This window comes from Blennius ocellaris, assembly GCF_963422515.1.
Source record: "Blennius ocellaris genome assembly, chromosome: 3".
NCBI lineage: Eukaryota > Metazoa > Chordata > Actinopteri > Blenniiformes > Blenniidae > Blennius > Blennius ocellaris.
This window is the reverse complement of record NC_137652.1, coordinates 21170713-21196845: the sequence shown is the minus strand read 5'-3', so window position 1 is coordinate 21196845 and position 26133 is coordinate 21170713. Positions and strand designations below refer to the sequence as shown.

General features: G+C 41.6%; 3 protein-coding genes across 3 annotated transcripts; 1 reads left to right on the top strand and 2 right to left on the bottom strand.

The window, feature by feature from the left end:
• The first annotated feature begins 376 nt into the window (after positions 1–376).
• On the top strand, positions 377–8795 carry hyls1 (HYLS1 centriolar and ciliogenesis associated). The gene is made up of 12 exons (XM_080520952.1): positions 377–516; positions 1339–1478; positions 1899–1997; positions 2076–2128; positions 2241–2467; positions 3433–3488; positions 6522–6676; positions 6768–6813; positions 6910–6964; positions 7106–7187; positions 7838–7864; positions 8554–8795. The coding sequence occupies exons 2-12, from the start codon at positions 1379–1381 to the stop codon at positions 8686–8688; spliced, it is 1035 nt and encodes a 344-aa protein (XP_080377078.1). The 5' UTR covers positions 377–516; positions 1339–1378; the 3' UTR covers positions 8689–8795.
• Positions 8717–13128, bottom strand: mrpl4 (mitochondrial ribosomal protein L4). The gene is made up of 9 exons (XM_080520953.1): positions 12981–13128; positions 12250–12331; positions 11509–11677; positions 10895–10946; positions 10208–10325; positions 9948–10054; positions 9489–9598; positions 9298–9371; positions 8717–8953 (listed from the first exon to the last, which is right to left on the bottom strand). The coding sequence occupies exons 1-9, from the start codon at positions 13026–13028 to the stop codon at positions 8808–8810; spliced, it is 906 nt and encodes a 301-aa protein (XP_080377079.1). The 5' UTR covers positions 13029–13128; the 3' UTR covers positions 8717–8807.
• A 557-nt stretch (positions 13129–13685) lies between these two features.
• LOC308144793 (uncharacterized protein) lies at positions 13686–25983 on the bottom strand (the record flags this gene model as incomplete). Its single annotated transcript, XM_080516011.1, has 5 exons — positions 13686–19647; positions 19933–20102; positions 20427–20544; positions 25498–25598; positions 25974–25983. 5 exons carry the CDS (start codon positions 25981–25983, stop codon positions 14377–14379), a joined length of 5670 nt encoding a protein of 1889 aa, XP_080372137.1. The 3' UTR covers positions 13686–14376.
• Between the last annotated feature and the right edge of the window lie 150 nt (positions 25984–26133).

The window sequence follows — 26133 nt, the reverse complement described above, 5'->3', positions numbered from 1 at the left end:
AGTTGACAATATCTCTCTTTTTTTTCCGAACAGGAAGTGGTATTTGTGCTATTTCACATTAATACATGAACGCACTATTGCACGACATAAAAAATGAGGCCCAGCTACGATACTGCGATATATATATATATATTTTTTTTTTTTTTAAGCGATAATCCGCTCACCGTCATAGACATTCAATTGCGAATATTGTCAGACCATTTTCAGTGCTTTATAATCCCCGAATGAATATTTAATCCGTGATTTTCCGCCGTTTATCCGTGTCCTCAACGGCCGTGTTGTTCCGCTCCGGTCCTGCAGGGGGCGGTAAAGGCGGAGTCTTCACCCGACCACACACAGAGGAAGAGCGGAGGCGTCGTTTTCAAAGCTCGTTAACGGCTGTTGTCGTGGAGCTGCCTGCTTGTACACAACAGGGAACAACAGTTGAGAACAACAGTTTACTGTTTACGGTAACTTCATATTCACCGCTGATGTAAACACGGATAGTTCACGGCAACGGCGGCCCGGTGCGTGCAGGTAAAAACGCCTTTTATCGATTCCGGTGGTTTTGGTTCACTTAGTTTTATTTCGGCATGCTAACAGTTAGCCTAGCTGGCTATCCAGGGTCCCTTTAAAATCTTTTTTTAGGTTACCGTGTTGTATTATAGACGTGTACAACACAACACAACTTGGGGAATGTTGGCCAATATTTGTTTCGGCGCAACGGTTTAAAGAAACTACAAAGCAACAACACATAACTCTTTGATTTTACTCACAACTGAGCGAGTTGTCAGCATAGCAATGAAAAACGAAACGATCTTCATAACATCATCAGTTCAGCTTTTATTTAATCGCTGGTTCTTTCTGAACTTTTACATATGAGGTCACAACTTCAGACAATTGGGACCACGTGTATAAAATGTAAATAAGAGGATGTATGTATGTTGTTCCCTAAATAACCCAATCCCATTGTATTATTTAAAACATTCTTTAGAAGCTCATGGCAGCAAGATATTTGATGCATTTTTTTTTTATCAGAAAAATTTAATCTAAATAAGTAGTAGTCATATAATTGAGTATTTATGATTTTATCATGGTCTGCCCACATGGCTGGAGAATGACCGTTTGTATTTTGTTATGTGTTCTGGCTTTAATGCTTACACAATTATTCTGGTTCAACTTTTTTCCCAAAGGAAAAGAAAATCCTTCAAAATTGAATGAAGAAACTGATGACTGGACATATATTGTTATGATCATTTGTATCCACATTATTTTTTTAATTGCATTGCTATGTAGTAAAGTCCCAAATCTGTCTTTTGTGTTCCAACCTTCTGACACTTTGTGTTTGTTTTTCTTCAGATCTGTTTTGTTCCATCCGTGATCTAAAGCTGTGGATTCGATGGACCTGCTGGACTTCTCAGAAGAGGAGATTCAACAACAGCTGGCTCTCCTCGGCTACAAGAACATCCCAAAGCACAGACTGCTTGAATTTAAACAAGGTGAGTTTTTTGTTTTTCTCATTCTTTTTTGATCCAACTTGCAGCTTCATGCCGGTATGAGACACTGATGGTTAATAAGAGAATAATTCAAACAACGCGACAGAGAACTGACAAAATGATGCAAACATAAAATTATTTAGAACAAGAAAATGTCAGATGCCTTGTAATAAATCTTCTCGTTTAAGAATGGAATGTCACTCAAGTTTCTATACGTGTGAATGCAATGTAGTGTACATCATTAAGAGTAAGAGACATCAAATTAAAAATGTGAAAATAAAGAGTCAGTTACTGTGAATACCTTCTATATTTGAAAGCTGCAAATACAATTCTTCACATCTGAGGTCCATAACGTCCAGATCCCAGTGGGGCAGCTAATAAACGGTTCAAAGAACAACTGCAGTCGTTTGTCTGCCCTGTCAGATCTGGATGAGCTGATCCGACGTGGAGAGTGGAGGAGTCTGGTCTCGTCGCCTCAGGCCCCCCCTCAGCCGAGCCCCCCCGCCTACACCAAGGAGAAAGGTATGAGCCCCCCCCCCCCACGTGGTGACCGGGCTCAGCTTCAGGTCGCGTGATCGCTTTTCTGTTTTGTGTCCTCAGTTAGTTCCACTGAAGGATTCTTCCTCCATGCCGCCACAGACGGAGACACATGGGTACAAACACTCTTCCTCAACACTTTATCCGTCGGCCATATTGTTCACACCTTAAAACTAATGCAAGTCCGATATGATGCTGATGAGGTGTGTCTTACTGTGATGCACACAGAGGCTCCTCACACACCCCACCAGAGGTGACCGGGGGCAGCAGCAGCGTCCCTGCGACTCCTACGCTCACCACTCGGTGGCGCCGAAGCTGCAGCCGGCCGCAGGAGGCCCCTGCAGGCTGCAGCTGGAGCCCGATCCGAACCCCGTGCTGGACTCAACGCTGTCCGACAGCCACGCGTCTTCACTGGACTCTCAGGAGAGACGCTTCATCAAGAGGAAAGTCCTCAGGTACGTCTACAAAAAACAGGCCGGAGCTGTGAACTTTTCTGATTTACAAAATCATGACACTAAAACTCAGGCGTGGGCTAATGTGCAGTTTTGTTGTCGATGTGAAAACCGAATCTTAGATGCACTTCTGTAGTGTTATAGCTTAAAACGTCATGTTTTTCGTGTCAAATATCAAAAGTTTAGCCGTTTTACTTTTTTAGCCATTTTAATTTCAGCTGTTTTGATATTTTGACTGCAGCTTCTAGTGGTTTTATCAATTTCAGCTGTTTTTAGGAATTTTTACTGTCTTACTCTTTAAAAAAAAATTTTTTATAATCTCATCTCTTTTAGATGTTTTACTTTCCTCGCCTCTGTTAACCAGGAGTCCTTTTGAATGAATCTGGGGTGCAGATGAGAATAAAATGTATCTATGTGTTACTTCCTGGAAGCTTCGGAGAGTCTGGAATTATCTCTGTGCCTCAGTCCAGAGTACGCTGTGTGAAATTCTGAGCACAGAAAACAAAAACAAAAAAACTTGAGCAAAGGAAATACACAATATCCTGCTGCTGTTCTCTTGGTTTTGCCATTTTCCTCTCAGAGGCGCTGTTAAAAATGATTTACCAAATATGATACGATACAGAGGCTGTTTTTATCATTGGATTACATAAAATAAAGGACTCCCCAAAAACGTGTCATCATCCAGTATGAAACGCTAAACTGCCGTTGGATTTAGGGGCCGTGAGACAAAGTGACACAGAGCAACAATGGCTCGTAAAAATTGTGACACAAACTTGCTTTTTAGCAAGAGATGATTTTGTTATTGAGCAAAGCTAAAGTAAACTTGTGTCTTGGCCCTCATTAGCAGTGCCCCCTTTCATAATATGATCAATGTGGAGTTTCAGTTGTCTGTCTGAAGTGCAGTGTCTGACACAGGTGTTGATGAAAAAGGTCTTGATAGCATTGTCTGTGTGATTTTATCTCAACAGGAAGCATCAGGGACAGCGGCACGTCTGTGACGAGTCCGTCTACAGTGAAGATTCAGGTTGGTCTCTTTATTTATCAGTGTTTGAATAGAACCTTTTCCACTTCTTGTTCTTTACTATTGGTTTGTTTAAATACAGCATGAAAACATGGAGTGATGGAACAACACACACAAATTGCAAAGGTTTTACCCGTTTGATATTTGTAGATAAAAGACCATGATGGCCTCATATTCTACGTTTCGGTTGTTGTGGCTTCTGTGTCCTTTCACAGAATCTTCTGGATGATTGTGGCGAGCTGCTTCGTCGTCTCATTTTAACTCCCACAACGTAGAGACAAATCAGAACTGTTGTCTTCTTTTGTTTGCTTGTTCTTCAGTGATGTATCGTTAAAAATAATCCTTCATAAATACCCTTCAAGGTGCATTTTTGTTAATGCTTAATAGCATGAAGGCGTCGGCCATCGTACCAGAAGCCCATAAATATATCCAATGGAAACATAATCGTCTTTACTTGCCATCAGAAGACAGAGCTGGTGAGTGAAGCAGGGCTGTACGTCCGTCAGCCACCAGCAGGGGGCGACTCCATCGAGCTCCTGCCAGTGGGTTAATCCTCTTAGCTCCTTCCTCCTTAAACCGTCCACAGATCAGAAACTCTGCACACCTCCGCTCGCTCCTCGCTGCAAACATGTACAAAATGCACAACGCTCAGGAGGACGAAGACACGGACGACAAGAACTCACTCTTCTCCTCTTTCTGGTCCGATGGAGAGAAGCAGGAGGAAGAGGAGGTGGAGGTGGAGGTTCAGAGAAGGCTCACTGCCAAACCTGTCGGAGGTAAAGAGGAGGAGCACACTGAAGTGAAGGAGCAGGAGAAGAGCCGAGACAGTTTGGAGGAGAGGAGCTGTAGTGACACAGAGGAAGAGGAGGAGGAGGAGGAGGAAGAAGACCTGGAGGAAGACAGCAGTGAAGAAAGGAATTCTTCTTACTCTTCTTTTTATTCTGATGAAGAGGAAGACGAAGAGGAAGAGGTTGATGTCAAACCTGTCAGAGGTACAGAGAAGACTGAAGTGAACGATCAGGAGAACCAGAGCAAAGACAGTTTGAAGGAGGGAAGTCATAGTGATACGGAGGAGGAGGAAGAAGACAGCAGTGATGACAGGAGCTCTTCTTTTAATTCTGATGAAGATGACGAGGAGGAAGAGGTCGACTCCAAACCTGTCGGAGGTGCAAAATATTCAATTCAGAAGAAGAAGCAGGAGAAAAGCAGAGAGAGTTTGGAAGAGGAAAGTCATGCTGATGGAGAGGAAGAGGAGGATGAGGATGACAGTGACGACTCTTCTTCCTCATCCTTTTATTCTGATGAAGAGGATGAGGAGGAGGAAGAGGCTGACGCCCAACCTGTGGGAGCAACTGAACACTCATCTCAGACGACTTCAGAGGAGGACAAGTCTGAGCTGAACGATCAGGAGAACCGGAGCAGAGAGAGTTTGGAGGAGGAACGATGTGATGAGGAGGAGGAGGAGGAGGAAGAGGAAGACGACGGCGATGATGACGACAATTCCCTCAACTCCTGTTTTTGGTCGGGTGCAGAGAAACGGGAAGAAGAAGGAGAGACTCCCATCAAACCTGCTGAAGCTCCCGAGGACTCCGTGAGGGAGACTTCACAGGAGGAGACGCTCCAGACGAGCCCGGGCAGAGAGAGTTTATTGGAGGGAGGTCACGAGGAGGACGAGGAGGGTGAGAAGACCCGCAGCGGCACTTCAGACAGTCCGACCCCGAGCCTGATGACGTCTGGATACGGCACCTACAGACCGGAGGAGCAGGAGGGAGACGACGGGGACGACCAGGACAGCCGCGGGGATCTGTCCGACCTCAGAGACGAAGACTACGACCAGCGCTCGCTCTGCAGCGTCTCTCGCGCGGCCGCAGCTGACGGGGCGGCCGATAGCCGTGAGCCGGTGAACCGCCCCGACTTGATGTCTGAGCAGGAAAAGCCAGCGGGCGGGAGGAAATGTGGAGATTCATGTGCGGCAGAAGAAGAAGAACATGTGACACCAGAGAGCGAAAACGAGCACGAGGGGAAGCTGGAAGAAGAGTCGCAGGACGTCGGTGAGACGGAACGTGTGCAGAAAGGGGATTCGGACGAGGCTTCCAGCAACAAAGACATCAAGTTCATCGACTCCCAGGCGGGTTTGAGCCGGACGGCCTTCGACCGGATGAGTTTGGAGTGGGAGGGGAACCTCAGACACGCGGGTAAAACCAAGGTTTCCTCCCGTTCGTTGTTTCGGGTTCCTACAGTAGGGATAGTTATTCCCCCTCAGGTCAAAGTTCTTATTACATAGTACCAGAAAACATCCAGTAAAATGTACCAGTATAGACACATTCACAACCACAGTCGGGGCAAAAACGAGTAAAACCAAAACAACCCGGAGCTTAAAGATGGAGCCAAGAAGAGGAAGACGAAGCCTCGTGGAATTAAAAAGTCCAACATTCTAATCGACTTGTTGCTTCTTCTCCGGGTTAAACTGATGTAGTTTGAGCCTTTCAGCCTGTCACAACGTCGGCACTGCATTTGCAGGCTTTTCCTATCGAATTCTCAATGTTCATGTCGTGTATCCGAACAAAAACTTTATTTAAAAGTGAACACCTGATCAAAAATGCAGAAATTCCCCTATACTGTGATGTTGAAAAGTGAGATGGATTATTCACTGGATTCTCTTCAAAGATCACCTCTAACCCGATTTCTGCAACAAAGGCACGGAAGTGTTTGAACACCAACATTTATACATGTCGGCAGATATGCTGACTCGTCAACTTCAGCCGACTGATTGAAAATATCTGGTTTCAGTTTCGTGTCTCAGAGTTTAGTGTCTAACAATTATTGTAAAAGCTTAAAACTTTGCAGAATGTCCAAAAAAAAACCAATCTGATGAGTTCCAAACTAACTGCTTTTGTTTATAAGATCAGCACTTTATTGGCTGAATGACTCCCATTAAGGTTTCATATCTGAGAAACTCAAGGAAACTCCAGCTGATGATTTTGCTCCCTGGGTGTTAGAGTGAGATATTTCGCCGACTGTTGGGTTCGTTTCCAGACGCGACGAGCTGCCTGGAGGAGCAGCTGGCCGAGCTCCGCCTCACCACGTCGGCTCGGCGGGACGAGGAGGCCGGGCAGGAGGAGGAGGAGGACCACAGCGCCGACTCGGAGGCCGGGTCACTGAGCGCCTTCGAGTCCTACGTCAGAGGCCTGGTGGGTGACCCCATCGTCCACGACGTCTCCGTTTGCCCCTGGAAACCTCTGAAAGAGCCGTTTTCACTCCGTTGTTTTCCTCCGTCAACAGACTCGAGCTCACAGTGACGGCGACCTCAGGCCAAAACCTAAATCCTGTAAGTGGGCGATTTCACTCCTCCCGGCGTCCGCTGCCGGTTTCAGACCGACGCTCAACAAAACCCACTTCCGGTCATTTTTCCTTCCCGTTTCAGTCATTCGGCCGGTGGCGAGTCAACAGACCATAAAGAAGAGCGACCCAGTGGCCAAGTGAGTTCCAGTCGCTCACTCATTCACCTCAGCCTCCTTTTGGCCTTTTAAAATGTGACCCATGACCTGAAGTCTGGAGGAAAACAGCTGCAGTGGTGAGTGTGACATTCTTACACAACACGAGTTTCTTTGCTGTTGCAGATATTTCCAGTACAAGCAGATCTGGGACCTGTTCAAGTGTCCGGGGGAGGCGGATCGCCGAGCGCTGCGCTGGGAGATCAAGGTAGGAGACGCCACGGCTACATCCCAAATAGTCCCTCCTCGGCTCCCTTATCCACTTTTCCTGGGTGACGACAGGGGGTTAAGGAAAGGAGCTAGGAGGCTTCCTAAAGGCGATCACGTTGTTTTGACCGTCGGACCGCCCTTCCACTCGGTGACGTAATAATAATCCGACGGCGGCGAAGGTCAGTGACGTCAGCTGTGGTGAAAATGGACTACAAAAAGCACATTTGTAACACTTTCCCCCCGTGGCTCTAACCGCTGATATAATGTCATATCACAGTGAAAAGAGGCTGTCAGCGGGATAAATAACCAATCAAACTGAAAATAAGCTGCGCAAAAAGTTTACTGTTTGTGGGGTTAAGGAAAAGTGGATAGGAAAGGATGGTAGCACAGGTCAAATGATTTTTTTTTTTTTAATCCACCTGTGTCGTTAAACAAATATTTCATGAAACATCTCATGATTAATCTATTTCAGATTCTGTACTTGGGTCAACTTTGACAGAAACTCCGAGCAAAACTACATTCAACCTCGCAAACACAAAATCAGTTCTCTTTCTTTTTGGTTCTTTCTTGCGTGAATTCTCAGGTTTAGTTGTTTGGTCCTTGAACTTTGTTACTTTCTCACCATGTTTGTGTTGGTTTTGTTTCCAGGAGCGACTCGCCTACCAACCTCCTCCAGTAAGTACTTCGTCTATTTAACACTTTAACAATGAACATACCCTCTTAAACAGAATATACCGAGATTTTAATGTTTTTTGTGGCAGTCCTTCGAGGGTTGTGTGTAAGACTGTAAACAACAGTCTATCATCTATCCACCAACTGATTGATTAGAACATTAACTGCAGTCTGTTTAGCTGCACGTGACATTATTTTAAATTAACATTAAATCTCCAAAGCAACTGGAAAGTGAAGTGATGCAAACTGAATGAATCAGCCTCTGTTTTTGTTTAAAATAAAACGGAAATCCCCGTTTTTAAATTCAGTTTACAGTTTGCATTTGTAGAGTAGTAATGTAATGCAGAAAGTAGTAAAGTACATTTAACCGACGTCGTGGAATTTATCCAGCAGCATAACTTTCAACAACACTGAGGCCTCTTTCACAGCAACGTTTCAAATGTAAATGAGGCCTTAATTTGTTTACATTTCCCCGAAATTATAACTAATTGAACAATATATCCGTTTTAATTATTGCATCATTAAATGCATGTGGATGTAATGGACTTAATTTGTTTAACATCGTTGAATCCTCCTTTGTAGTTGAAGTCACAGTTTTAGTGTTGCTCCTCGCTGCGTTAAGTTACAACAAACTTCAGCTTATAAGCGTTCGCTGGAATATTGTAGAAAACTTTACTCTTGTTGCGTTGCAGCCTAAACCCCGCAGGGTCTACGTGCCGAACACTTACATCGTGCCGACGGAGAAGAAGCGCTCGGCGCTGCGCTGGGAGGTCCGGACCGACCTGGCCAACGGGCTGCGCCCCTACAAATCCAACTGTCGCTTTTAGAATCAACACGACACTGAATCACTTTTCTACATTTTTTTTTTTTTTTTTATTGTTGTACATACTTATGAATGAATTTGCGTTGTGATGTATAATAAACACGGAACAGAAAACCATTTGTGCTACGGGAGGTCTGAGTAGGGCAGTTTGAAGGGGTAGAGGGGGGCGAAGCGCTCGTCGTGCCACAGGAGCTTCTCCTCCAGAAACTTGACCGTGTCCAGCGTGAGGATGACGACTTCGTGCTTCAGCAGGCTGTGGACGTTCAGACCTGACAGGGGGGGGGAGAGAGAGAGACGATCCGGTGTGCAAAGAGCAGGGGCGTCAAACAATCGGGCCTGTCTGGTGAAAACCGGCCGAGCCACTGAGCAAATTGGAAAATAAAATGTCCTTTTAATAGAAATGTTCACAACGTATTTCTAAAAGTGGGACAGAACATTGACCTCTTTGCTATCAAACTAGCCTCAAAGCTGTGGGGTGGTAATTTGGTCTTGTGAAAATCACAAAGAAAAAAGGTGACGTTTAAATTTAAAGGTTATTCTGGTCGCTATTTGATGAAACTGGGCTGAACTAAAATGTGTCTGACACCCTGGCAAATGGATTAAAAACACTCACCGATGGCTGGAATAATGTTCACCGTCTTCAAGGTGGCTGTAGCTTCAAGAATATTCTCTGGAAGCTCTTCATTTCTTCACATTAAAAAAACAAAACAAAAACCCAGCAATGAGCAACAACTTCCAACCTTCACTTCATTTTAGAGGATTGTTTCCCCCAACCCTACAGGGGGCGCCACTGAGGCTACTCACACGTCCACGATGAGCGCCGACTCGCCCCAGTGTCTCTGTCTGAGGAGCTCCAGCAGGTACTGGGGGTCCGGGGTGGGGAGGTCCAGAGAGTCCACAACGTGGAGGTAGTCCTGCACAGACACACGGGGTTACAAGTTAATCAGGTTTGTCATTCCTAATTTGTCCACTAGGGGCGGCGAGAGATGTAGAGCGCCGTAAATATAAAAAGTTTTCATTAAAAACAGCACTATCTTGTAATTTCACTTTTCTTGCAGACTGTACTCGCCTCTATACATCAAATTTGCAATGAACTATAATATATATTTTAGTACATGTATAATAAAGATGGTTTCTTCATTAAGATAGAATTAATAAGTCTTCTTCCTGCTCTCTTTCAAACATGTTGAATTATACACACACATACACTTTGACATGGATCATACAATTAAGTATTTTGTTTTTTGAGTATTGATGTGATACCTGAGCCAGCTTGGAGGTGAGCGCCACCTTGAGGCCTTGCACCCGAACCTTCATGGGTAACATGTAGTAATAGCTGTTTGGTCCCCGGGGTCCACGTGCGACCCCCCCTGAGAGAAACACATCAGGATTAAAGCTGGACGGGCCTCGGCACGCCCACACAGACATTCACTGAAGTTTTTCAAATGGAAACCATCCGATTGGTTAAAATAAAAAGAATAAATGAAGGGTGCGTGCTGTTCCACGGTGTTGCTTTTGCTTACCTCCTCTCCACAGCGGCGAGCGGATGCTGCCGTGGCGAGCTCTCCCGCTTCCCTTCTGGTTCCAGGGCTTCTTGCCGCCGCCCCTGACCTCTGACCTCACCTTGGTGTGAGCGTAGCTCTGACACACGGAACAAACTCAGACTTAGCGCGTTGACATTTGATATTTAGAAAGGTTTAAAAAAAAATTTAATTTTTTATAAAAAATCCTCTCATACAAACAGTAATAGATTTCATTAAAGTGTAAAACTGATCCAACTCACAGATTCCACAATGTATTTAACCACTTAGTGCTAAAGTCGCACAATTTGATGTGTTGTTTGTAAAAACACTATAACTTGTTAAGTTGTATTATTATTATCATTAATAAGTGGAATGGTATCGACCATTTTTCAGTGTTTGTGCGGTCATGAGAACTTTAAAGCATCTATTTAAATATACATCACAACTATCCAATCATATATTTGATAATTAACTTCCTGTTAATATATAAGCAAGTTACAAAAGATGGTCACTTGCCAGTTAAAACAGTCAAATGTTGACCCATTTTCATTTCACTTTAAATCATACTAATAGTTGTTGCGTACATTTTTATAATTTACATAGAAAATGAATCTGATCTGTAATGAGCATAACAATCTTAGCATGTCCTGGAAACTCATTTATCCTTCAGTGTTGTTTTGAACTTACAATCCTTTTGAAGTTCCGCTGCCACTTCTCCACGTCGTGCAGAATATCGAGCCTGAAAACAAAGGTCAGAAAGGGTTCAGTGTCTCACTGGAGGATGTAAACGCAACGGGACTCCTGGTTTCTGGACTTTAAATAGATGTATTGTTGCATGAAAACACACACACATCTCGCCTTACAAAATCATATATGCTTATTTATGCTGAACCAACAAGTTCATAATTAAGAAAGATTAAGTTGAACAGAGTTCAGGCTTTTCTGGACTTTTTGAAATTGTTTAGAAGTGAATGCCAATTCTATTCACTTATAAATTAAAATATACCTGTAGATACTTCCAGTAACCACTAGGTGTCACCGTGGATCAACAGCATGCTGCTACAGTACCACAGACAACCTCCACTGCTGCTGTATTTGACTGAGGGAACATGTAAACTTAATCATTTAACCAACTCATTGTGTTTTGAAACATACAAGATTTATTAACTTAATAATGCATTTACGTTTTTTTTTAGTCCAAGAGGATTTTCAGACGTATATTTAAGATGCTCAGGTCGTCACAGCCATGTGGTTTTTCTGACAGAAGAACCACCCGGAAGTAGAAAATGGCTTCACTTCACCTCGGAGGCACAGCGAACACATCGGGATGCAGCTCCGTCACCCCCAGCGGCTCTCCGTCCGGCTTCTCCAGAGTCTCCACCCAGGTGTGCAGGGGGCTCAGGTGGCGGGGCACGGAGGGGCAGGACCTCAGCAGAGGCAGGGGGCAGTCAGCAGAAGGAGGGGGGCGCTCTGCAGGAGGAGGAGGAGGAAGTCACACAGTCTGAAGCACCACGAACAAAAAACCGCTGAGGTTTATTTTAATACCTGTTCCAGTCACATCTCCACCTGCATAATTGTTTTTAAACGGGTCATATTGTACAGCCTTTCCTTTATTTGCATCCATTTGAATATTGGATCATATGCGCTGCATTCAGAATCTGCTGTGTCTGTGTGAGCTGGACTGGCTTCAAAAGAGTGAGCCTTTTGCAAAGAAATGTCATTCACGTATGCACCTCAGGTGTACATTTCTGAATGATAATAATAAAAGATCCAGCTATCTATCTAAAGTACAAATACTTAAGTTATTTTCTACTTCTGTAATTAGTGAATGTGAGCGTGGAGAGACTGCTGAAGCTGCAAAGATGCTCTTTTATGTAAAGTGTGTGTACCTCCAAAGACTCTTCAGGAAGAACAGATATGTTTTGGAGCATTCAGATCAAAATTTTGTAAAATATCGTTTTTGATTTAGGTTGAAACATCTATTTCACACCAAAAGGAAATTGTGTGAAGGCGATTCGAGAGGCTTTGTGCGTCAGACTCACTCAATCTGCCAGGATCCACCAGGTTGGAGGGCAGCTGTAAGTTTGGAGGCAGAAGACTCGGACCAGAGACGGAGGAGGAGAACTGAGGAGGAACAAAGAAAAGAGCTTAAAAACGCAGCTGGAACACAGAAACCACAGGCAGCATAACTGACACTTCACATTTTACCAGAGTGTTTGCACTTTCTTCGTGGATATGTGTGTGGATTTCCTCCACGGTCCAAAAACATGTTAAACGTTAACGATGACTCAATTAAGTGTGAATGTTAAACACCGGTTTACTATTTTTGAGCCTGCGAGTTTTGTTCATTTTATTATCCTGTTGAGACGTTTTTCTCCAGTGGATCATTGCGCTCACTGACATTAAGGTGGTATTGTGATTTTCACTCTTATTTAGTAATACAATTTCTAACTATACACTTGTAACTGGAGCCACATTTAAGAGTTTCTTCATTCACTGAACTGTAAAATCTAATACTCAATACTAACCCTAATACTCAAGATTATGAAAAAAATAACTGCTCCAATAAGACCGATGGGACAGCAGAAACAGACTCAGGCGCTAAAGTACAGACATGTGGAGCAGAAACTGAATCAGAGCTGTTGAAGATGTGACGTTACAGGGATGTGAAGCAGAAACAGTCTCAGCTGGTTCATCATGTGTCGCTGCAGGATCTTGACCACCACAAACGCACACAAAGCGACAGTTTCCGGCTCTCCGATTCGTCTCTCACCCTCCTCGCGGCTCCTCTGCAGCAAACCACCACAGACAGTCGCAACATGTTGCTCCTCTCCCTTTTTTTACTGTTATAAAACACTCGAAAACATCTCAAAGCAGAAATATCCCCAACTGACTGGAAGGTCGAGGACGCAGCTCGCGTGTTGACGTCGCGTCTTGATGACGCAACGACACAGAGTTGTGGCGCCCTCTGTCGGTGGGAGGTCAGTAAAGACACAACAACTGCTTTCCTTCTCGTTCCAGTGTTTCAAATTCACGATAATTTCATGTTTTTATAACTTTAGAGCAGTATTTATTATAAAATGTTCACAAATAAGTAATTGCTGGTTGACTTTTAGAACAACTTCCGAAAAAGTACTCAAAAGTTCAGTGATGCCAGATAGAATCAAAATACTATCTTAATGACAGTTTATTTAATGTGCATGTCAAAACTTTGATAATTTTACCTTGGATCTCTAGAGAGGTTGTGGTTTGAACTGGTTTTTATTGAGTTGAACTGGTTTTGAAGTCGTGTTTGTACTGGAAACTGTCAGATCTGGCGACCCATGCCATATCCCGACAGGGATAAATTGTTGGAAGAGTTCAGTGCAAGTTATTTGGTACATATGTTTTGGAGTCTAATAAAGATGCTGAGAGCACAGAAAACATTATCACTGTCACAGAAAAACACAGAGAGCAAAGTCTAATTATTGAACCATTCTTTATTGTAAATATTACATTCATCATGCTACTGTTTGAGATAAAAGTAATTTTGAATAATGTACATATTATTCTGTAAAAGCCACTACAGATTTCCTCCAGAGTCAGTATCTGGATCTCTGTTAGGACCACAAATAAGTTATATCAATAAAAATATTCAGAGTAAAAACTCAGTTGAAGCAAAATAGTTGCAACAATTTAATGAATAAAAATATTGAACTCCCTTTGATAGTAAAATAGACTTCTTCTGAAAAAAATAAGTTGTTCTTTAATTCAGTTGATAATTACAATGCTACTTTTATCCTTTATTTATATATAAGGAACCCAAAAATATTGTATTTACACATTTCTTTTTTGTCATATGAGAAGTTAATATGTAACTTTGTTGCTGTCATAGCAAAAACATCTTTGTTTCAAGCCAATATTGTACAATAATTACATTTTGTGGCAAACAAATACATATCAGTATATAAAACAAGTGCAATAATGCTACAAAGTGATGCAAGTTTGAATCTTTACAGAACTTCAGAAAAAAAAGGGGGGGGGGGGTGCATATATAAAAACAACCCTAAATGAAGCAGCAGGTAACAAACACATTTAGTAAAATCCAAAATTCACAATACAGCAATAAACACAATAAATAATCCCAGGATAAAAGGCAGAGTAAGAGGCAGCCGTCAGTGCTTTGAAAGCTACATAAGGTTAGAGAAGAAGGACCCTTTATAGTCACTCTGATTGGGAACTTCAAGATCAAAGTTTCCTGTGTTAAAGTCGAGCCCTCCGAGCGTGTTGTATTTATGGTTCACCTGATTTTGTGCTTTATTAAAAGCAGTGACAAGGTATTCCTCTGAGCTGTTCTGCACTCTGACTCTTGAGTCCTGACCGAAATGTGGCTGAAGTTCGGTGGAACCGTCTGGGATCCGTCTGGAGATTCTTGGCTCCCTCATGTCGATATTAACTCCAGAATGAGACATTGGTTCTGCCTGAAGGTCCAGAGTGGACCCCCTGGCTCGAAGAATGTGGTCTTTTCCTGTGAAATCATCAATATTGAGATCTGGGCGATGGAAATCAATGTGTTGACTTGGAGACCCACCGAAAGCAGCATCCCTGGCTCTCATCTTTGGTATGGGTATCTTTCTATCAGAGGGATAAAGTCGGTAATTTTCATCCACATTTAAATCAGGTGCTCTCATATTTGCGCTGAAGTCGCCTACTCTGAGATCATCATAAGAAGATCTGAAATTTAGTGAAGGATCATCAATATTAAGATCTGGGGCTCTCAGATGCATAGCAGGTTGGTGGATGTTATAATCCATGTTTGGGGCGCTAAGCTTTGGGCCTCTGACGTTCCCTGTCAACTCAACAGGTTTCATGTTCATTCTGGCATTTGGAGGTGAAACACCAAAGTTTGGTAAATTGGAGAGGTTCAGATCAGGTCGTCTTATGTTGCCATTTATTCCCAGATCAGGATGTTTCGCATTCAGGTCCAGTCTGGGAGCCTTGAGACTGGCATTTGGTAGATCTGGAATATTTATACCAGATCCTCTCAGATTAGGTCCAGAAAAATTCATGTCCGGCATTTTTGCATTTGGCCCAGAGAAACTATGGTCTGGAGCATTTATACTCGGCATCTTCATTTGTCCTTTTAGACCATTAAAATCTAAATTTGGCATGTTCAGGTCAGGTCCTTGTAGGTTGCCATCTAAGTCAAAATTAGGGCTTTTGGGTAAATTGATTTTAGGCTTTTTGAGCTTTGCATCAGGCAAGCCAATGTTGAAATCTGGACTGTTCATATCCAGCTTGGGAGCGTTGAAGTCCATCTTTGGTATGCCAAGTTTGGGTGTGTCGAATCCACCTTTAATCTTTGGAGCCTTGAGATTTAAATCTGGGGTTTTGAGATCGTGATTCAGTCTTAAATTTGGACTTTTTGGTAATTTGGCATTAAAATTTGGTGTACCAATGTCAATGTCCGGACCATCCAAGTCCGGCTTCGAAAATCCCACATCAGGCATTTTTAGATTTGGCATTCTAAACTTGCCTGATGGACTACTCATGTCAATATCTGGTATCTCAAAGCCTGGCTTTGCACCTTTGAGGTTGAGATTTGGTGCATCGATGTCAAAATCTGGACCATCGAAGTTGCCATCAATCTCAGGTCCTTTAAGATTTGGTATCTTAACTTTTGGCATTTTCATTTTAGGCATTTTCATCTTTGCTTTGGGTGAGCCAAAATTGATATCTGGAGCGTTCATGTCGAACTTTGGTGTTTTCATGTCCATTTTTGGTAAACTTAGTTCAGGGGGATCAACACCTCCCTTTAGCTTTGGAGCTTTCAAATTAAAATCTGGTGATTTCATGTCTGCATTAAAATCCAGATTTGGTCCTTTTGGTAAAGTACTTGCAATATCGAATTTTGGCATTTTTAATTTGCCTGAAGGGGCTTTCAGATCCCAATCTGGACCGTTAAGCTCTGGTGTTTTCAGCATTGGCGCCTTTAAGTCCAATTTGGGGGCTTTGAGATTCATTTTGGGCATACTGAAGTCTGGTGTTGCTAAACCACCACTGAGATTGGGTCCAGACAGATCCAGGTTTGGAGATTTCAGATCCAAGTTAGGACCATCTAATTTTGGACCTGAAAGCCCCAAATCAGGGAGGTTAATGTTGGGTTTCTTAAACTTACCATCTATATCCAGATGAGATTTGGGGGATTTGAGGTTAAGATTAGGCGCATTGATATCTATGTCAGGGCCATTTAAGTTGCCATCTATGTCAGGTCCTTTCAGGCGACCAAATTTGGGCATTTTTAGTTTGGGAAATTTGAACTTTGCTTTGGGTGAGCCAATGTTGACATCGGGAGCATTCACATCTAACTTTGGAGCTTTGAGATTCATATCTGGTAAGTCTATGTCTGGGCCATCAATCCCCCCATTGAGCTTTGGTGCGTTCAGACTAAAATCTGGTGACTTTAAGTCCATCTTTGGTCCTCTTGGCAAAGTGCCTGAAAAGTTAAATTTTGGCATTTTTAATTTGCCAGAAGGAGCCTTAACATCCCAGTCTGGAGAGGGAAGCTCTGGGGTTTCTAGTTTCCCTGATGGCATGTCTAAGTTCAGGTTTGGCCTGTTGAGATCCAGCTTGGGGGTTTTGAGATTAAGTTTTGGCATTTTAAGGTCTGGTGTTTTCAAGCCACCACTTAGATTGGGACCTGAAACATTTAGATCTGGTGAGTTGATGTCCAGGTTAGGGCCGTCGAGCTTTGGACCTGAGATCCCAAAATCAGGAAGGTTGAAGTCTGGCTTTTTAAATTTTCCATCCAAGTCTAAATCAAGGCCAGCTTTAGGAGCTTTGAGGTTGATATTGGGTTTATCGATATCTATGTCAGGGCCATTTAAGTTACCATCAAAGTCAGGTCCTTGGAGGGTTGGACGACCGAATTTGGGCATTTTCAATTTGGGAAATTTCAGCTTTGCTTTGGGTGAGCCAATATTGACATCTGGAGCATTCACATCGAACTTTGGAGCTTTGAGATTCATATCAGGTAAGTCTATGTCTGGACCATCAATCCCTCCCTTGAGCTTCGGTGCTTTCACATCAAAATCTGGTGACTTTAAGTCCATCTTTGGTCCTCTTGGCAAAGTGCCTGAAAAGTTAAATTTTGGCATTTTTAATTTGCCAGAAGGAGCCTTAACATCCCAGTCTGGAGAGGGAAGCTCTGGGGTTTGAAATTTCCCTGATGGCATGTCTAAGTTCAGTTTTGGTGTGTTGAGATCCAGTTTGGGGGTTTTGAGATTAAGTTTTGGCATTTTAAGGTCTGGTGTTTTCAAGCCACCACTGAGATTGGGACCTGAAACGTCTAGATCTGGTGGTGTGAGGTTCAGGTTAGGGCCATCTAGCTTTGGACCTGAGAGCCCAAAATCAGGAGGGTTGAAGTTTGGCTTTTTAAATTTTCCATCCAAGTCTACATCGAGGTCAGCTTTGGGAGCTTTGAGGTTTAGATTGGGTGCACTGACATCTATATCCGGCCCATTTAAGTTGCCATCAAAGTCAGGTCCTTTGAGGCTTGGACGACCAAAAGTGGGCATTTTCAATTTGGGAAATTTCAGCTTTGCTTTGGGTGAGCCGATGTTGACATCTGGAGCATTCACATCGAACTTTGGAGCTTTGAGATTCATATCTGGTAAGTCTATGTCTGGACCATCAATCCCTCCCTTGAGCTTTGGTGCTTTCACATCAAAGTCTGGTGACTTTAAGTCCATCTTTGCTCCTCTTGGCAAAGTGCCTGAAAAGTTAAATTTTGGCATTTTTAATTTGCCAGAAGGAGCCTTAACATCCCAGTCTGGTGAAGGAAGTTCAGGCATTTTCAGCTTTCCTGATGGCATGTTGAGCTTTGGTGTATTGAGGTCCAGTTTGGGCATTTTTAGGTTTGGTGCATTTATTCCACCACTGACATTTGGACCAGAAATGTTTAGATCTGGAGACTCAATGTCCATATTTGGACCAGAAAGTCCCAGACTTGGCAAGTTCAAGTTTGGCTTTTTGAAATTTCCTGCAATGTCAAAATTTGGCATGTTGAGATCAGTTTTAGGACCTTTAAGATTGATATTCGGTCCTTGTAAATTTGGAGCTTTAATGTTCATATCGGGTAAATCCATGTCAGTGTCAAACCCACCCTGTAACTTTGGGGTTTTAAGATTTAAGTCTGGTGAGTTCAGCTTTGTGTTTATGTCCAAATTGGGCCCTTTTGGTAATGTACCAGAAAGACTCATCTTGGGCATTTTCATTTTGCCAGAGGGAGCATCAATATCCCAGTTAGGAGCATTTAGGTTAGGCTTATGAAGCTTCATGTCTGGTAAATCCAGATCTGGGGAACTGAATCTGGGGGCTGACAGATCAAATTCTGGAGTGTTTAGTTCACCATCAAGCTTTGGACCTGATAACCCTGGCATCTTAATCTTTCCAGATAGTTTTCCCAGGTTTGACTTTGGGCCTTTCACATTGAGAGAAGGTGCCTCAATGTCAAGGTCAGGTTTAGGCAAATTTACATCAAGACCACCTGATGGCAACTCTGGAACATCAATGTCTGGTAAATCAAACTTGGGCATTGCAAACTTTGGAGCCTTGTATTTGACAGATGGGCTGTTCATGTCAACTGATGGCATTTTAGTGTTCAGTTTTGGTCCTTTCAGATCAGCTTTGGGTAGAGTTATATCCGGTGCAGCAATGCCACCATTAATCTTCGGCATTTGTGAATTCAAGTCAGGTGATTTTCCAGACAACCTGAGCTTGGGTGAATCTACATAACCAGAGAGGTTGTCCACATCCAGATCTGGGCTTTTCAGTCCTTTGAAACTTAATTTACCCGAGGGAACATCTGGTGTGTTGACCTCAAATTCTGGTCTACTGAGAGAAGGTCCAGAGAGGTCCAGGTCTGGGGTTTTGAATTTTGGCATTTGGAAGTCTTGAATTGGTTCTTTAAAGCTCACTCTGGGAACACTGGCACCAAGAGATGGACTCGTGAATTTTCCTCCTGGAAGGTTCGGACTTATTTCAGGAGCAGAAAATTGTGGCTCTTTCAAGTTCACACCCATTTCTGGAGCTTCATAGGTTTGGCTGCCTTCTGGCAAAGTTCCAGATAGACGAATGTCTGGAGCATTTAGGTTCGGACTTTGAGCATCTACTCTCACTCCTGGCATGATGGAGCCAACACCCAGAGGTGGAAGGTTCATGTTGCTGCCATATGTTAATCCTCCTAAATCAGATTGTAAATCAGCATCTGAGCTCAGTGTCTTAGATTTTAGAAGTCCAAAGTCAACTCCAAGGCGAGGCAACTTTTTGTTGGCCTTGATTGTGCCTGACCCGAGCGAATCGTCTCCATTCAGATATCCCCCGTCGGCTTCAGGCAAGTCACCCCTCATGTACTTCTTGATTTTGGCATTGTAAAGTTTGTTGTATGAATCCTGCAGCATCTAGAAAAACAAACCACAGCATGGTGTTCATAATGTAAGCACAGTGCAACATCAGAGCTTGTGATTCTCTAGCTGTTGAGGTGGGATTACTATAACAGTCAAGTAGAATATCCCCACTAAAAGTATTTAGCTTAACATTAACATGATGATGTTGTTTTACATTTTAAAAAACACACATTTTCAGCTTTTTGTAATTGTAATGTGATGCGGTGATCTAGTACAGGGTAAATGTATGACAAATGATTAATTGGTCAATCTGATTGGTAGTATTTGTATTTTGCCTACAGTCTCGGGGGTCTTGGCCACCAGGTCCAAGTCTTGAAGGCTCTTGCTTCGGTTGCTGCGCGTAAGGACTTGGACCTTGTCATCAAAGGGCTCCATTGCTTTCAGCAGGTTCATCACTTGCTCTTTTGATAGATGGTCAAAGTTGATTGTTGCCCCCATAATATGATCACCTGAAAAAACATTTCAATAAAAGAATATCTTATTTCAGAGTGTTTCCACATTCAAAACCCTTGAAGTGGCACTAACAATGCCAAAGAACACAGGCGACAAAACGTATCATAGAAAATAGCAAAGCAAACCACCAAAACAAGTGTTTAGCTCTCGAGAGTCTATGTTTCAATCACAGGAAGAAAAATCAACCAGAGATCTGAGTCAGCGTACAATCATGTCCTTGAATCGGAGGTGTGTCCTTGTGGTAAACGATTATTCAAATCACAAAAGCTCAAAAGCTCAGAACAGTCAGCAGAAATACAAAAAGAAAGTTCAGCTCGTACCTTCCTTAAGTGTGTGGTTGGTCATAGCGTTCTCAATACTGGAGATGACCACTCCTCCCTCGCCAGTTTGCTCCAGGGTCAGGGCCTCAGAGAGGCTCCGCCCCCTGCGGTGCTTCATCTGCAAAAGAAAAAATCTTCTGGTTCATATCAGATATATTCAACAACAATATTGAATAAACTAAGCGTTATTGTTGTCCAATCGTTCACAGAAATGTCAAGAAATTCCCTGATTGGACCATAGCTGTAGACGTCAGTTGGAAAAAAAGTATCAAACTCATTCAAAAATAAAAAACTTGAGCAACTTTAACTGTGTGAGTAATTGCATGATTCAGTTACTACTGTGTTACTAATAGAAGCAGTCACTTTGAAAATTGTTTTTAACAAAAAAAAAAAAATTAATAAAGACACATCAGGTTTGAGGAATGTTTTGATTGTAATTTCATATAATTGGAATTGACATATTTCTAAAAAGATTACACACACATATATGCAGCAAAGAACAATTTTGTTCTAAAAATAAACAATGGGACACGGACATTCTAGTAGAGAGACAACTAAGTTAGATTGTCATTACATTTATGATTTTAGGCAGAAATTGGTAAACAGAGCCTTAAAACAGTATCAAATTTGGGGGACTATAAGTAGCACTTTTTCTGAGCTGTTCATTTCGTCGTAGGACTTTTATTAGAGTATATCAAAATTAATCAACACCTGCCATCAGTGACCAATAGATGTCACTGTATGGCAACAAAATGCTGGAACAGTAGACCAGAAAAACCTCCATTAACACTGACTGAGCAGGAAACACTTATCCAAGGAGAAGAAAAAAACTCTACAATACAGAAATTTGTGGAAAAAAATGATAATAACTGTAAAAGTTGTGAAACACCTATTTGTTGGTTTTTTTTTCCTTAATTTTTTTTTTTTTTTAAGGATGGGAGTAATAACTTGGAAAATACACTCAGATTACATACCTTTATTTTTTCCAACATTCAGCTGAATATCAGTATACCTTTAGAGGACATAAGTACTACAAGTCAAACGAGTGTTGAATTCACAATAGTACTTTTTAACGGATGTTTTGGCAGTTTAATGCCATATGGTCGTTGTTCTCAGCCTGCCAACCTGCTGGTGGTAATATGCACGTGTGGTACAAAGAGAAAAGGGAAAATATATAAAGCAATCCGTGTGTGGATGAAAAAGAAAGACGCTGCATCAGAGGTTAACTATGGGACTGTCACTGCAGTACCTTCATGAACGTCCCTGTAATCACATATAAACTCACTCTGGAGTAAACAACAACACATCTGAGCGATCGACAAGTTCCAACAAAAGTTCACCTGTGAGAAACTGCAGCTTGTAGACGCATGTACTAAAGCACAAGGAAACCTTTCTGGGTGGGGCAAACCTGTTTAATAACTGTTCAATTAAACTCAGCGTTTGTGGAACAGTCACCACATGTCTTTGTTTCATCTGAGAACTAAATGCAAAATATCCACACGCCCCGAGACGTCAACATTTTTACCACAGAATCATAAAAGAGGCTTAAAGGCTGTGAGTCAGAGCTGTTTTTAAATTGGTGTGTCCTTTAAAGGTGCAGTTTGTGGAATTTCAAGACTTTATTTAACCAGCAGATTATGAAGAAATAGCAGTATTATAATAGAGAACTGTGTGTTGGTGTGATATGGTGAGTCACTTCAGTATCCAACAGGAGCTGACGGATTTATCAGGCAACAAATCACATTCACACCCAAACACAAAGAAGAAAGTTCAGAGTGCACGATAATGGTGACAAACGCGATGTTGCAGGTTCAGTGTTACAGCAGAATACTGGGAGGAGTTCATGAAAATTGATCAAAGCACAATGTGGTTTAGTAGATATGCATTTTCTCTGTCACAACCTGACTTCAGTTGTGCATTCTTAGATTATTATGTTCCCAATAGATGCACAGTGCAGCCCTCGGGGCTAGGCGTCTATTGGGAACATGCATAGTTTTTAGGCAGCGATAGGTTTTAACTGTTATCACCCAGTAATGAGTGGAGAGCAGACAAACTGCTGTGCTTTAACCTAAATAAGTATGTTTCTTCCATAACATATTTGGTGTTTGGTTCATTCAATATCAACTGGTCCTTCAATTTATCACGTGTCACAATGTAGTATTTAGTAGCCCACAATGCATAAAAAGTACAATTTGAGGTATATTTAAAGCAAAGTGAACAGAATATTTTCATACAATCTTCATACATTTTCTTCCTTTTTGGCACATTTCCATTTCTATTTGAGCTTGTGGAAGTTCCACAACTATAAACCTACATGTTATTGACATACTGAAAAACGCGCTCAAACCAGAAGTGTGATCTGTTTGATGAGCGCGAGCACACATTGCCTTCTTACCACATTCGGATACTGTTACTTTTTAAGTGACAAATGAGGTGGCTTTTACTATTCGTATGTCCATATGAATGTCCGTGTGCAATTGTTAATGTTTGGAGTGGATTGTTCTCTGCACTAATGTGTCTGTGGTTTCATCACAAAAACAAACAACAGCACGTCGTTTTCAGCATTTCTGCTGTTTCCGTGGAAACAGACTTCATTTTCAAAAACGTACCAAAAAAAACTGTGTGAACACGGAGCTTTTCTGAAATGAAAACACAAAAACGATGCGTTTTCACTTGAAAGGTTATCATTTAAAATGTAGATTGTTAAATGCAGTTAACCTGATGATCATGGGTGAACTAAGCTTGTGTGCTAAAACACATTTGCAATAGTCCCTGTAGTTTGGTGGCAGAATTAATGATACAAAAGAGTTTTGGCTGTTGATAAGCTGCACTAACTGTGTATATCAGCAGTGTCTCTGGAGGTTGTGTAGTTTTACTGCATAGCAGCTCAGCAGTGAGACGTTACGGATTATCACAGCCACACTTCCTTCTGTGTGCACGAAAAGTGTTTTCTAAACAATTTCCTTTTCATCTCAATAAGCTGGTCACAGGGTTTCTATTTTAAAAACACACGCTCGGCTCAGACAGATCAGCTGTGTGTGTTGTCATGATAATAAAGAGACGCCCAGCTGTTGAAGCTCTCAGGTATTCCAGCTATGACCCCCGATCATCACACAGAAACCTGGAACAGGTTTATCCACGACTCTTCCCTGAAAGTGACCACGCCTACTGGCAGGTGGACTCACTGATTTCAATTGGTTCCTCATAGGAACATCCAGTGTGTGTGTGTGTGTGTGTATTCTTGTACAAAGGAAACACAGATCAAAGCTAAAAGTCATGTGAAAGGATGAAACCACATTCTTAGAAGGAGACTTCTGTTTTTTTTTTTTATATATATATATTTTCCTCACTCGGGTTGACTTTATTGTAGATCTTAGTTAATTCTATTTCTCCTTTGAGTACAAAAACAGTAACTCAGAAGAGGTTTGTTCTGTGTAAAGAATCATAAATATCAAAGATGTCAGAACAAAAACTGAAGAAGTTTTTTGCACTGTCTGGAAATAAAATAGATTTTTTTAATTGTCCACTATTCCTCTTATATATATATATATATATATATAAACCAACAACCATAAAGTGTAGAATTAGACATATTATGTCCTTGATTTCACTTTAAAGTTTTTACACTGGTAGAAACTGACATATTGTGACATATTATGTGGTGACTGCTGATGCTCCAAGAGTGTTTATTCATTTAAAGAAACAAATAAATAAAATCACATTGTTCACAAAGATAAATAATTAACCTAAACAATTATAAAGATGAAGAAATACAAACATTAACTCAAGGATTAGATCAATTATTTTCACACAGTAATCTGAATATTAGACATCATTTTAAGTTGTTTTTTTCCCTTTGAGCCCCAAAAATGTATCTTTATTTGCCATTTATTATGACTGTAATTATCAGATTATTGAAATAAGAACAAAAAGTCAAATGCACGTTAATTTAATAAAAGTAAACTATGAGATAAAGTCACTTTTTAAAGTGATAATTGTCAGGGAATATATCCTGGATCTTTGAATGTGACGCTCACAAACTCAAATCAACAGTAATAACAAAGAAATACTCACTTTACAGAGTATGTAACTTTTACTCAGACTTATGTACAATTTGCACTATTTCATCTACTTTTGTAAGTTCCTGCTGAGTTTACTCAGGACAGTTGTGATCTTTATCTAATTTATAATCTGTCTTATAATGTAGTTTGGATGCAGATATTTTTTAAATGAACCTGCTTATCGATGCAATTGAATGCAGATACAAAGTAACTAAAACCTGTAAGAGTAAAAGTAGAAAGTAAACTTTCTACTTTTCGTCATAGATGTTAATCACAGTACTTGTACATGTTAGTGTTGCGCAAATGACATAAAAACAGTTATTTAGTACAGTTACTTCTTTTAAAAGTTCTTTTTCATGTTATCTATACAAACTATGTAGTTAGTTAGAAAAAAAAAAGTTCAATAAAATGATCAAATGTAATTTTATATTGTTCATCTGAAAATGACCATTAAACAGATGATTTATTCAAGTTAATAAACTGAATGTCTGCCATTTATAAGACAAATATATGAGGTTTTAAAGTCAATAACATTAAAAACAACAGCACTGAATTACTAAAGATTCCTACAATTACTTTATTTTCTCCTCTCTGGAATCATCCCGGCTTTAAATAAACATATGTTCACAACATGAATTATTTGGAAACTTAAATTAAACTGAGCGTCTTTGAATAGTTATGAGCAGATTGAGGCAGCTGCAGATTTACGTCAGTTTCTGCACTCTTTCTTTTGTTTTCCCTCTTTGCTTTCTGCTCTCACTGTTATGTAATCCCCCTGAACCAGAGTAACTCCGGAGTTACAGGTGTTTATTTACAGGCAGCCAAAGTGCACAGGGCCATAAAAGAGAGAGAACCTGAGAGAGAAACTGTTCCAGGCTGCAGGACAGAAAAGTTATGTGTTTCAAGTGTGAGAGCAGGATCACAAAACAAGAGCATTAAAATGATCGGTCACTTTTCAGCTTGTTTTGAAGAAGAACCCTCTTAAAGCACCAGTGCCACGCCAGACTGACCTTATGCTCCATCAGGCCGCTCTCAGAGGAAACATCTGGCCTCACCGACACCACAGCTGCAGACCCCCGACTCAGCGACTCTGGCTGACAGTGTGGGACAACTGCAGCAGGAGGAGGAGGAGTAGGAGGAAGAAGAGGGAGGGGTGGACTAACAGGTTCCACCTGAGAACAACTGGCCTTCTCTTAACAGTCAACACACACCCTGAACACACCCTGACTACACACACACACACACACGTCTCAGGCTCAAACACACACAAACCGGAGGGAATCTGACCGAGTAACTAAACTGTAATCCATTAGTTACGCTGCATCTTGTTCATGTGACTGCAGTGAAAATAAAAGCACGGTTTCCTGTCAACTCGTTTCTGTTGTTGTACGACAACATGAGACAACAGCACAGAGTGCAGTGTTGTCCGATTCGATCACATTTAGGCTATTGGATGGAAGTACAGGGAAACGCGTACAAAACAAACCTGCAGCCATCAAGCTTTCTCCAATAAAGAGCAGTGAGGTTTGTTTATAATGTGGGGTTCCATGAACATTCAAACAACCTGTTTGTAATAGCAATAACGTGCTCTGAAGTTACACAACTTGGTGAAATTCAAAACCGCTCAAATTATGTACAAAGCAAAA

What these genes read in the sequence shown, in the direction of transcription:
- hyls1 (XM_080520952.1), top strand. Translation starts at nt 1,379, where the DNA reads ATGGACCTGCTGGACTTCTCAGAAGAGGAGATTCAACAACAGCTGGCT. An exon ending in AGTCCTACGTCAGAGGCCTG is followed by an intron (nt 6,677 to 6,767) that starts GTGGGTGACCCC and finishes CTCCGTCAACAG; the next exon opens with ACTCGAGCTCACAGTGACGG. An exon ending in CAGGCCAAAACCTAAATCCT is followed by an intron (nt 6,814 to 6,909) that starts GTAAGTGGGCGA and finishes TTCCCGTTTCAG; the next exon opens with TCATTCGGCCGGTGGCGAGT.
- mrpl4 (XM_080520953.1), bottom strand. Translation starts at nt 13,028, where the DNA reads ATGTTGCGACTGTCTGTGGTGGTTTGCTGCAGAGGAGCCGCGAGGAGG. An exon ending in GCAGAGGAGCCGCGAGGAGG is followed by an intron (nt 12,332 to 12,980) that starts GTGAGAGACGAA and finishes GTTCCTCCTCAG; the next exon opens with TTCTCCTCCTCCGTCTCTGG. An exon ending in TCACCTCCAAGCTGGCTCAG is followed by an intron (nt 9,599 to 9,947) that starts GTATCACATCAA and finishes GTGTCTGTGCAG; the next exon opens with GACTACCTCCACGTTGTGGA.